Raw genomic sequence first — 12,798 nt, 5'->3', positions numbered from 1 at the left:
AGAAAGGCTGACATCCACCCTTGGGTTATGTATCCCTTAAGACAGCGGGTTTCCCCCCGTCTGCACTCACCTTGTCACGCTCCCGCCCCCCCAAAACCCCTGGGGTCAGTCCTGGCAAGGGCTTCGTGCGGTATTTGTAAGCTGCCACTTGCTCGCTGGGTCTGCGAGTCTGCGGTCGCTGCAGCACTTTTATATCCTCTCTGACCAGGGAGGGAGGGAGGGACCGGGCTGAGCAGCTAAAGCCAGCTATGGCAGAAGTGAACAAAAATATAGGCAGTTACTTGAAATATTAGAATACCCAACCTTTAGATTGATAATAGGTTGAAGGAATCGGAAATGTTTGTTTGAGATGATTGATATTAGTGAGCATCTGTGAGATGATCCAAATGACGGGGATGCTAGAATCACTGCTACAGCCTGTTCAGGCAAGACAAGAGGGAGAGAGGGATGGAGGAAGGGCAGTCTCTGTCAAAGGCAGTCTGACATGCCATAAATACTGACGGTTCGGGTAAAGCTTGAAATGCCTGGAGATCCCTATACAAACAGTGACTTACCTGGGGTGGGGAGAAGTCCTGTGAGGGTGAAGTGTCCGCTGCAGACCACTGAAAAAAAAAATGGGAGTAGAAAGATCAGCTCCTCTAATATCCCTTCTTCGAGTGCAGAGAGAGGAACCATCCTTGATGTCTGATAGGAGATCTGAGGCTGGGGAGCAGATGCTGAAGGTCTCATGCTACAGCTGGAGAAGCATCCCTCTGGTTTCTAAAAGCTGTACATAAGTTTCTAAGCGCAAAAATAATTGAAATCAGCTTGGGGCATTTCTGCGTCAGACCTTGTTTTCGTAGATCATAATGAGTTGGGCAGCAGGCTAGCAAATGATGGTTTTCTAGATGCAAATGATCACATTGTTATTCCATTTCATAAGTGCCAGCAAAATGTAGTCCTGGGCACTAATATACCTTAAACTTCAAAAAAATTCTATTCCCTAAGCTAAAAACAATTGTGAACAACAAGGAACAAGAGGAACTATTTAAAAATAAAAACAGTAACTAAATGAAATTACAGGGACTTGGTTGATAGAAGCGACTATTGATAAAACAGATTTCTGTAATTCACATTATTTAGTCCTAGATGATATTTTGATTAAGAAAAGTAATACTAAAAATATCAATGTGTCCCATATTCAGTGGACTAAAAACCAGTAACAAGATATAATTTAGAAAATAAGGATCAGCGAGATATTGGTATGCAGTGGGTCTTTTTAGTAGACTCCCGATGAAATTTTTTGTTTTGCTCAGTACTGTTCAGTATCTTTATCAATGACCTGGAAGAAAATATGTAATCCCTGCCAGTAAAAAGTGCCAATGACCCCAAAGTGGGTAGAATAGCAATTAATGATGGTAACAAGTCAGTTGTGGTTCCCAACTCAGATCGTTTGATAAAAAGGGCTTGTTCAAACAACGAAGTCAAATGCAAAGTCATATGTCCAGCAAGGAGGAGCGCACGTCAAATATAAACAACAGGCAAATGTCTTCTGCCAAACAGCGACTGTGTCAAAGACTGAGGAGTGATTGTATGTAGCCTGCTGAATACAAACTCTGTGTGCCGCTGTAAATAAAGCAGCAAATGCAATCTGTAGATACAAGCAGGGGAATATCAAGCAGAATAAGAAAGGTTGTATTATTTTCATGTACAGCATTAGCAAAACCCTTCTTGGAGGAACAGTAACAAGAATTACTTTAGCTCCAGCTTTGTGGCAAGAGTCCGGAAAGGCTCAGTCTAGATCTATCCTTAAAGATGTTAAGAAGCAACTTGACCATGGCCTTTAAGTATCTGCTTGGGGGAGGGATATGTGATATGTGATGGAAGGGCTCCTTTTTTCAGCAGAGTTAGGACTGGTGAGATGCCGGGAGCAGGTTAGGATACCACACAACTTCAAACTACAGATATGGTGTGTGGTTTTGAGTGAAGCTAATCAAGTAGTAGGAAAAAGTACTTGGGTACCTGATGGATTCTACATCACCTGAAGGCTGTAAATCAAGACGTAGATGTCTTTCAGGAAGAAATATTTTAGCTCAAAGAGGATGTCTTGATGTGGAAATTTTCTAAGCATATGTCCTGAAGAGATCCTGGAATATAAGTCTTGAGATACCTGATAGGAACAAATGAGTCTTCCACGAGGAAAGGACACAGAATTTAGTTTCTAAATCCCTATTGATTTTTGTTTGAGGAACGCTTCCCCCCCAAGTCTAAAAGAATAATCATGTGAAGCCATGGGAATCTCAACCAAAATCTGTGTTACTCGTTTAGCTCTGTGCTATACAAGTCCAACCAAAACAATACTCCATCCTGTAAATGTTGCATTTGAAACAACTGAATTTGTGCAAAAATATTGTTTTTATCTTTCAGACAAATATTTGGGCTTTGTGAGCCTAATTGATAGGAGGATTTTTTGCTTAACATAGAGATATACAATTTATCTATTTAACACATGGCACTAATTAAGCCAAAAAGAAGTATAAGATTTGCACTGGTATGCCACTGTAGACATACCATTGTATGCCAACCATAATTTTTCTCAGTCTCATGTTTTATTCAGGCCAAAACCCAACCTTTTCCTGTAGGATTTTTGCCTGAACAGGAGATGGGTTAATTATTTGGAAGTCTCTTCTAGTGGGGAAAAGGTTCCCAGTAGGTTATTTTTTCCACCGGTCATGTGAATTTAAGACTCAGTATCATCATTATCCTTGGGTTTCCAGAAAGCTGGGGTTCTTGTTGCAATGCCAGACCTGCAACTGCAACTCTCCACTGACCTTCATGTCTGTGCAGAGCTCAACTTGCTGCAACAGGGCTCCCTCCGTCCTCTGCCAGTTACAAGACCAGGTCACTAGGGCTCACCAAATGAGGTTGATTCATGTCTGTGTATATAAAATGAATACCATACATATAAATTAATAATTAACATAAGATATATAACATACAATAAAAAAAGTAGGTGAGATATGGTGCTGTACAACCATCCATACCAAGGGGTTGAGACAAACACCCACATAGCCCTGAAAACACTCTGAGTTATTTGTGGTATCAGATATGCTTTGAGATATACGTATATTCTGAGTCACAAATTTGAGTTGTATTTTCTAGCTTTATGTAGCTATGAGAAACAGTTTAGGATGCTAATGTCAGGGGGAAGAAAGGCAGGAGGAGAGAAGAGGGCAGAGGTTGTTTCTAAAACTTGACATGAACATTGGTGGCCTTTAGCCTGAAATGAAAATCCATTTATATCCTGAAGAGGCAGGGAGAAGAAAAAGCAGGTCCCATGCAAAAAGTCTTAATAATTGGAGAAAAATAAGATTCAGAACAAAGTCCTGCGTTAAAGCCACATGAAAACCCCACCACTGTTCGGTGCCAGGGAGCCCAGCTGCTTACCTCAGCCAGCATGGCCGACAGACATCCAAACTCAAACCAACTCACTTTAATTTCCCACTGACACTTGGAGAGACACTGAGCATGGGGTAGATGCTCAACCCTCCTCCCCTGTAGCCAGCTCAGAATGGGAACCTCCGAGATGTCCCCGCACTGGCTTCAGCATCTCAGTGCCGAACGGCTGGCCATGGGATTTGCTGCCTAAAGGACATCTCCTTCCATCTTGGCCTCGCTGCAGTTCACCTATACCTTCATTCCCGTGGAAGCGATGCCACCCAAAGGATGAAAGCCAACGAACCAATGTCAAAAGCAAAATCTAATCCACACAGCCCTGCTAAAGCACCGAAGCCCATGCTGGCGCTCTTCCAGCTGACAAGCTTGTGCTTGCTTTGACAATTAAATCATTTCCCCACCTTGTCCCAGCTCAGGGAACCCCAACACAACTGTGTCCTCCTCCTGCCTGGGGTTCAGAACATGAAAACCAAAGGGCAGGCCTGCAGAGCAAGGTAGAAAGCCTATTTTTTCAATCAAAAAACTAGTTCACTTTGAAGGCAGTGTTAGGTAAAATACTGGGATTAAAAGCGTCACCGTGCAAGGTCAGGGGCTCCAGGGTTTGCACGGTTTCAGGGTTGGAGAGGCAGCCAACAAACTGCCGGAGTTGAAGGGAAGATGTTGAGTGAGTTTCTTCGTAGCTCTGCAGGGGAAAGGGCTTGTCCTGTCCCGTGGATATATATGAGAATCGGAGGGTTGTTCTGATGATTTCTGCAGACTGAAACATGAGGGGTTTGGTGGGGAGAGATGGTATCAGGTCGATCAAGATGCAGTGCTTTGATATTGATTTTTTTTTCTATTTTGTTTTAATTCATTTTTCTTAAATTGTAGAAGAAAAGGCCTCTGTAAATGCCCATGTTCCCCATTTTGTCACGTTAGACATTTTTTCTTGCCTTTTTAAAGTTCTGAAATTCCTCACAACCCATCCTTTCACATGCAAACTTCTTTCTTCAAGGAAATAGCCTTGCTCATCAAACGCAGTTTTATTTCTGCCCAGCTCTAAGAGCAGCCTGACACTGCTTCATCTCCAGGGCTTGGGTCACCTATCAAACCCAACCCTTTCTGACATGTCTCCGTCCCCCTTTCCACCTCTGCTCATCAGCCTTTGATTAGCAGAGCTTTACTGGGGATCTCCCTGCCCTTGCAGAGGAAGGTTTCAAGCCATCCTTCCCCTCTCCTGGCCGCATGGTGCCCATGAGGTCCAGCGATGTGGAGACTGGGGGCAGTGGGGATGCTCAGAACTGGGCTCAGAGGCAACAGTTTGGGTGACTCCCAAGGAAAGGTTTGGGATGTTGTTATTTCATTCCATAAGAGGCACCTGGCTTTTTTTACAACTATTTTTTTGGCACTATCAAGTGTTTGATTGATAGCAAATAGGCTGTAGTGTCTCAGATGTGGCCTTCTCATAGGGAGTCTCAGTACTTTAGATGGTTTAAACGTGTTTGGCCATCAAGTTTCCCACCCACTTCATTTCAAACAGTGCCAGGACCTGGACTTGTGCAGAAAAACATAGCTCATAGATAGGGTGAATCTTGAAATACAGCAAATCTCCACTATTTTTCCCTTCCCCACCCTTTTTGTCTGATTAGAATTAAATTGTTCCTATATCCTACGTGCATCTGTTATTGAAGAGAGTTTATATGCCAACCAACAGCTGAGTAAAAAATGTCTCTGATGAAAAACAATGAAAGAGGACTCTGCCATCAGAAGTAAAACTCCCTGTTGCATGGCTTCTTAAGAAAATTTGAGCAATTAAAAATCCCAGCAGGCTGCTCTTTGATTATTCAATGCAGCCCTTCTAGAGGAGCAGCACTGAGGTCTGCTGCATCACATAAATAGGTTTTTGAGATAAAGGCATGGAGTTTTGTAAGTAAAGAGGGAGGAAGAGGCAGGATCTGAGGCTTTTGTTTACGGTGTGTTGTTTTAATATCCAGAATTTCAAGAATCACTTTTTCTTATTTTGTTGAGATGACTGAACTGCAGAGCAGTTTAATGACAGCATCGCTGCCTGGGATGGAGCTGGGAGAAATGCGTGAGCAGAATGACAGCTCACCCTTTCCCCTTTTGCTTAAATGAGAATATATCTGCAAATGACCAGAAGCAAAATTTCACCCCGCCCCTATCTAGCAAAAGCTCGTCAGGAGCTCAAGAGAGGCTTTGCCTCTGCTGTCTGCAACATGAGTAAGAATTCAAGGCCTCTGCAAGGCTACCTCGTGTTTCCATTTCATCTCCGGGCTGAAATCTGAATGCGCAATTAGCTGGAGCGATCGATGGAGCGAGAGGTGGGTAATGGGACTCCAGGAGGATGTGACAGACAGGGAGGGCTTGATTCAGCCCTGGCTTTGCTCCACACAGCGTTGGCGGGGCTCGGGGAGCACAGGGGTGCAGGCAGAGTGGCAGCGGGAAGGATCTGACCTGGGGCAGAGCCAGGACAGACGTTACTTATAACACTGTGGGTGATTTGTTGGACATGGGGAGTTGTAGCATCCATGCTCATCTCTCAGTAGCTTTTAAAGTTCATTCTGGCCGGGCTCTGCAGTGCTGTAGAGGAGCTTCCACTGACACCCAAGCTGCTGAAATCACAGAAAACAGCCAAAGTCTTTCCTAGGTAGAAGGGGTCTGGGAGGGCAAGACATGCCCCGCCGGGCGAAGTGCTCCCAGCTGAAAGTGGTGGCAGCTGGCGAAACTGGTCAGCCCAGCCTTGTGCCATCGGGGGTGAGTCACCGACATACCTCCACTCCCAGCACTTGCCCAAAACATGCCAAAACTGCAGTTTCTAAGGTGCTGTGCCAGGAGGACAGAGCAGCATCAGCAGGACCACGGCACCCATGGCTCTTTTGATTTTTTGAGTGCCGTTGTATATATGTTAATGTCACATTCCCATCGCTGCACCCCATACAGACTCTTTTTTCATGGCCTTTATCACCGGCTTCCTGCATCTCAAGCACCTCATCTCCTCTTTATGACCCACAGAGAGAAGGAGTTTTCCCAAGCACCAGATTAAACTCCATCAATAACTACTCAGGGATTCTTTTAAAATATTTATAAGCTCTTAAATATTTAGCAGTATTTATTACAGTCTGTGAGATATTACATTGTCTCTATGACAATGCTACCTCCCAAAATGTGCCACGTACCTTCTCTTACTTCCACCGACTATAAACAAACCCAGCAGTGAGAAATCCAGTCCTACAACCTCATTCAAGAAAGAAACAGGGGCTCCGCTTCTGTTAAAAACTGTTTGGGCTCACTAAGATGCTCGCACTTCCCGCATTGTCTTCTCTGATACTTTTTAATAGCAGCCTGTGCAATGCCAAGGGTATCAATTTGCTGAATGCTAAACTCCAGCAGTGGCAGCCCACGTCTCTCGTGCGACCTTGGGCAAGTCACTTAATCTCTCCTAACAATTGCAATGCGGGGGGGACTCACATCTCGGCTTTCCCTGCCAGGCTGCTGTGGGTTTGTGTCAGGTACCGCAGCGATGGGCGACACAGGTAGGAGCGGCTCATGATTAGGCTGATCTTTGTGCATCTGAGCAGCAGCCGGCCCAAAACAGACATCCTCACCCTTGCATGCTCTGGCCTCCGAAATTCTTTCTGGCAGCAAGGCAGGGGGACTGCAAGGGGTCCCCCGTGCCAAGGAAGAAGGCACAGAGATGTATCGGAGACAGGTCCGAGCCTGTGTCCCACCACTTGCAGCCAGGGGGCAAGCAGAAACAGTCCAGCTGCATTGAATGTGCAACACAGGTAACCCTAGCTCTAGCCCTAACCCTAACCTTAATCGTAGCCCTAGCCCCAACCTGGGACCAGGGAGGTGGAACAGCCCAAAGCACCTATAGAAAGACCTGACAACCTCTAAGACAGAAAAATCAGCCTAAGATGGAGATAATGCCAGGGCACCTCGGGACTTTGAGACAAGCACATCCTCTCTGGCATTTATAACCCCTGAATGCAAGTGCTCCTGCAGTGCCATCGATGCCCAGCCAAGCAGGGCTGGATTTTCAGGGTGCCCTGCATGGAGAAAGCTGGGAAAAGTCTGCAGTGCACATCACAGGTCTGAAAACAAACCAGGGCCAGGGCACAGCTCTCGTTCCCCCAGAGCAGCATTGCTTGCATGTGTTGAGGGTGTGCAGTCACGCCTGGAGAAGACAACCTAATTCGGGAGCACATTTTATTTCTTTCCCTTTTCAGCATAAACTAGTTTCCTTTGGTAAGCTTGAGCTGCTGGATGTAGTTTGGTCATGCCAGCAGAAAACTGCTAAATCCATATTTTGAGAACAGAAAAACCTAGAGTCTTTAGAAATACATATTTTCAAGAGCCACTCTAGGGCTCGCCCCGGGAGGAGATGAACTGGGATACATCCATTTTGGAGCTGGAGTAGAAGGAGGCAAATGCAAAGGAGCTCCCCACGGGATGGGTGGAGAGCCCCTCTCCGAACCAGGCAAGGAAAGACTTGCTCAACCCCTGCTCCACAAAGGTTTCTACTTTCATTGAAAATCCAACAGCCCCTAATTGATCTTAAGCCTTCCCCAAGGAGATCACGTTTTGCTAGGGCTTATTGGCAAGGGAAGTAAGAAAATGCAGTTTTCCCAGCGAGACCTCACGAGCTGGGTTGGGGATGCTGAAAGGCATAACTTTGCTTCTGGCACATTTGCTTTGTGCAAAGACATTGTCAATGCTTCTTTCGGGGGAAAGGGGGTCTTGGGAATAGATCTGCAAAGAGAGAAGGTTTCGCTGAGCCGGGCAACCAGGCAAGACACGGCTGTGGTAACAGGAATGTGACATCCCTTTGGTGTCGCCACGAGGCTGCAGTCCTCCCTTGGCTGCCTCCGCTACCCCATGCTGTCACCAGCATCTCCCTGGCCTTTCTGCATCTCCATAGGTGGGACATTTTCTGTCTGCACTGTCCCGGTTCAGCCAACGCAGATCCCTGCCAGGGTCAGGATCTTTGGATGCTTTGCTAGCAAAGACAAGCCATGGGTCAGAGTCACGGCGTGGGGGTCAGCTCCATGTAGAGGCAACCCAACACCAGCAAAAAGCTGCAGGGCAAATGCTCCCTGTCTCTCCTGCGTGGGGATTCAGGGACTGTAAATCCTCCACTCCTGGTAGGGTTGTGATCCTGCTGTGTGCCAGCCCAAAGGAGCAACACAACACGCGCCGGGGCGTACAAAGCACTGCCTTTGATGTGCTACAACAGCTTGGAAATGAAAACAAATGGAGCTCTTGCATGGGGAAATTAGGGCAGTGGAAAACAAGCGTGGAAATCTGTTGGGTTCCCCCCCCCCCCATTTTTTTTTAAAAAAGGCACTGGGTGACACCAATTTCCCAGCCTGTGGCTGGCTGAGATGGGGACTGGGACCTCTCCAGGGACCAACATTGAAGTGCCTGTCCTACTTCGGCCGTGCCATCCGCATTCTGGTGGAAGCAAAATAAGACCACGGCAGGATAAAGAAAATATTCACCAGGTGCCTTTTGCTGCTACCCTTGTCCTGTTTGACTATATCTGTGGGCCCAGGGCAATAAAAATAATTTCAAAACAGACCAATCAGAACTATATGGAACACCCTCCCCTTTGCTTGCCAAACAGTTTATTTTTGCTCCTGATATTTAGACTCTCATCGAAGCCAAGATACAGCCACAGAATACCATCCCCGGGCCAGATTCGTGCCACAAATTGATGTTGCTTTACTGCGGGCAGCACATTTACATCACTTTACACCAGTTGGAGAGCTGTTAGCCTTGAAAACCCTATAGGAGAGACGGATTTCAGCTGAAATCGCTCCGACCGCTTTCTGCCCCGTCCAGCTGCAGTGATGTTCACTCTCCTGGTTTGTACTTAAATAAATCCTGGTGCTCAGAGGGGCATTTTACACCGAGCGCTGGCAAATGCATGTTTTGGCACATTTCCCTCTAAAAAAATGAAGAAAATACTATGCTGGAAGAGGAAAACTCGCTCCCCTCCACCATGCACCACGTTGCAGCGTGCATGGCCCTTGCTGACTTACGGCATGGCCGGTTAATGCACCAGCCAGGGAAAGTTATATGACCTCTCACTTTTCACTTCAATGCCGTGCATACAGACACTCATCCTACCTAGAGGTGCTTAATTCTTCTCTGAGGGCTTCTAAACAAGATGTTTCAGTGCTGTCCTGTGACAGGGAGCTCAAAAAATGTCCTTCTTTACATGAAGTCATCTTCTTCATCCATTTTTATCTGCTAAGAGTTACTTTTACCAGGTTAGATGTTTCCCCTCACCTCGCCAGCCCCAAGACCTCTAAGATGCCCAGACAGCAGCTCTGGGTGTCAAATACCCGGTCTAGGGTGGTCCACCTTGGCAGGACTCAGCTGCCCATCCTTCAGGTGAGACCCAGCAAGGTGCTGAGCACATTCCTCCTCTCCCTGTGATACCAGGATGGAGATCTCTGGGCAATAAATTCTATTGCTTCTCCTTAGAAGTGGTGAGAGTGACAGCACCGCGCTAATCACCTGCCTGACAGAAAAGTAGGTCCAGTCCCTACCTGGAGGAGCTGGTGGCAGCTTCAACTCAAGAAGCAGCTCCCCATACTTGTCCTCATGTTTCTCACCTGATGGGCATTGCCTGCTCCTACCTGCTCCACCACAGTAGGGTGGGATGCTCCAGGGGGGAAAAGCGCTTTGGCCTGGTTTGCTTTGCCAGGCTGTTCCTCAGATGCTTCTTCTCAAGCTCTGGGACCTGGAGGGTTTCTTCCCAGGCTCCTGTATGCCTTCACACATGCACTGCACCTTGCAATACTCCAGTTCTGAAAAAAGAGGGAAAAATAGGATGCCTTCAATTTAAATTTCAATTTCAGTGATATCAAATAGGCTGTTCTTCTATGGCTTCATCTGAGAAACCCAGGTCACCTGGGACTGACCAGGTCCCCTCCCAGGCCCTGTCTTGTTGGGTCTCCAGCAAATGCTCTGCTATTTCTAGGTCAGCTCACTGTGACTCGGTCTTCAACCTTTTTTTTTTTGGTTTGTTTTAAACATCTAATTTCACTTTTCTGCCATGAAGCCATGAGTGGTCAACAGATGGTGATAGCATGAGTCTCGTTAGTCATCACTCAGGCGGCTCTCGGAGTTGGACGCTGGTGGGGGGCCTGGGTGGGCTGAGAGGCGGGAGGGTCAGGTGCTGCAGCATCACTTCTCTGGGGCCTTTCATAGCCTCCGCTTCCACCACGAGTTTTGAGGTATTTGGTAGCCAATGTTTTTTTGTGCTTATGAAAAGCTGTTAAAACAAATGTGCAGCAATGATTGAAGCCATTTAGCATGGAACCCCTTTCCAAATTTGTTACTTCTACAATGCCCGGGTGCAGCTATGGACTAACAGGGTGGGGGGAAAAATGTGTAACAGAGCAATTAGCTCAGAGATTAAAATCATTAATCATTAGGGGGCTTAATGGGATTTTTCTACCGGCCAAAAGTCTCCTGGGAATCTGACTGAGATTGTCTAAGAGGCACTGAGCTCGAGGCAGGACAGGCTGGGTCAGTGGGACACACTGGGATCTCCCCAGGCTTGCCTTGGGAAGGGTCAACCCCATGATGAAGAACCACTCTCTGCCCCTCCTCCTGCTTCTTCCCAAAAGAGAAACATCCCTTGAAGAGCAGTCAGGGCTTGTTCTTCTAGTAGAAATGTCATCTTGTCCCTCCAGGAAGTCCAGGGAATGGAGGTGCCAATGGTTTCCCCAGCTCTAACCAAGGTGCGGCTGTAGGTGATGGGTGGTTGAAGACGCTGGTTGGGGCAGAGAAAGTGGCCCTGGGGCAGGCAGGAGAGCTGGGCTCTGAGATGAGTACATCTCTGATAAATACATCCCTGATTTGGCATTCAGAGTTATTTTTTTATTTTTTTTTTAAATATATATACACACACACACACACATACACACCACTCAATTAGACTGAGAATAACTGCTGGCTCCTTGCCCGAGTTGTGCTTGGGGTAGGAAGCAACATTTAGGTCCTGCAAGTGCTGCTAGCTCGAGAATAAAACAAAGTGTGCTGGCTTATCTGGGTCACTCTCCCCTGCAGGAGAAGGTATTTTAGACATTGGGAAAGTGCCTGCCTTGCTCTCGGCACCTCGTGGCCACATCCCACCTCCCATCCAAGGATGTCAAAGGCCAAATTGCTCGAAATGAAAATGAGACACCCAGGAAATAGTTTTGCCTTCTCCATCACTCGTGGCTGTGCACTCTCCTCCGCCCTGGCTCTCGGGGAAGACCAATTAAGACTGTGCAAAACTTTCTTGCCTCCCTGCTACCTTGTGTGTGTTTTTGGAGGGCTGGCGCAGAGCGTGAGCAGGCTGCAGCTTCAATCCCCCGTGGGGAGAAGGGCATAAATCAGAGCTGGCCAGTGGCATTCCTCTGTAAAAAAAAAAAAAAAAAAAGGAAAAAGGAAGTCTTAGGGGTGCAGATGAACCAGGTATGAAGACAAAGCAAATACAATTTGAAATTACACCTTGACAAATTGAACGCAAAGAATATTTTATTTCATTAACATCAATTTAGGTAATGGTACAGTGCCAGAGGAGCCGAAACATTGCGATTAAATATACTCAGTGAGAACCGCCAAAAAGAAACATCTCTTAAATAAGCACTGATTTTCTACTGGGGAAGCCGGCTGTTATTTTTTCATTCAGTCTGGACAAAATCATCACTTGTCATTTTTGTAGCCCTGGACCATATCCTCTGGTTTTTCCCCACCATCATCTCTCCAGAAAGCAGTAGAGCCAAAAATATTTGAAGTGCATTTGCAGAGGAGGCGAGCAAAGCTGGGCTGGGGCAGCGGGGAGGTGTCACCAGTGCTTGGGAAGGGTCCAAGCGTCATCCCTGTCCCTTCCTTCCCCAACATAGGAAGGCTAATGTCAACTACCAGCCGCTGCAGAGGGGCTGTGCCGGGAGGCATGGAGCCAGGGAGCCACGGCTGAAAGCTCTCCACCGCACAAGCATGCTGCCAGTGGGCTAATGCACGTCTTGGCAGGGTCCATCGCTGGTAGTTTATTTATGTCAACAATGTTTAAAAGCCATGCAAGGCTGTCTGGAGCATTAAGGACAATTTACACCAGAAAAGAAATGAGCTTTTCTCTTCCATCCCAACATCCTTGCATTGGTGTTGAAGGCTATAAAGTGCTCATAGAAAATGAAAATGCTGGAGGGTGTTTTCTGGGGTCCAGCGCAGTCTCTGGACATCACAGGTATTCAACAGGCAAGAAATGGGCTGAGAAGCCATGACAGAAAGCTGAGCTCAACAACAACGAACGGGCTAGAAACCCGACAAACCAGAAGAGAAGTGGGACTGAGACTCCCAAGA

The 12,798-nt window shown here is 46.8% G+C and overlaps 1 protein-coding gene across 1 annotated transcript in view; it reads left to right on the top strand.

Annotated features, from left to right (window-relative positions):
• The first annotated feature begins 6,955 nt into the window (after positions 1-6,955).
• Positions 6,956-12,798, top strand: part of NMNAT2 (nicotinamide nucleotide adenylyltransferase 2) — a 21,542-nt gene continuing 15,699 nt past the window's right edge. The window contains exon 1 of the mRNA XM_009324654.1: positions 6,956-6,968. Coding sequence (XP_009322929.1) covers positions 6,956-6,968 — 13 coding nt within the window. The remainder of the gene's footprint in view (positions 6,969-12,798) is intronic.

The sequence above is a fragment of the Pygoscelis adeliae genome, unplaced genomic scaffold (assembly GCF_000699105.1).
Source record: "Pygoscelis adeliae isolate BGI_AS28 unplaced genomic scaffold, ASM69910v1 Scaffold126, whole genome shotgun sequence".
Classification (NCBI taxonomy): domain Eukaryota; kingdom Metazoa; phylum Chordata; class Aves; order Sphenisciformes; family Spheniscidae; genus Pygoscelis; species Pygoscelis adeliae.
Note: the sequence above shows the minus strand (reverse complement) of the source record. Positions and strands in the feature narration are given on the sequence as shown.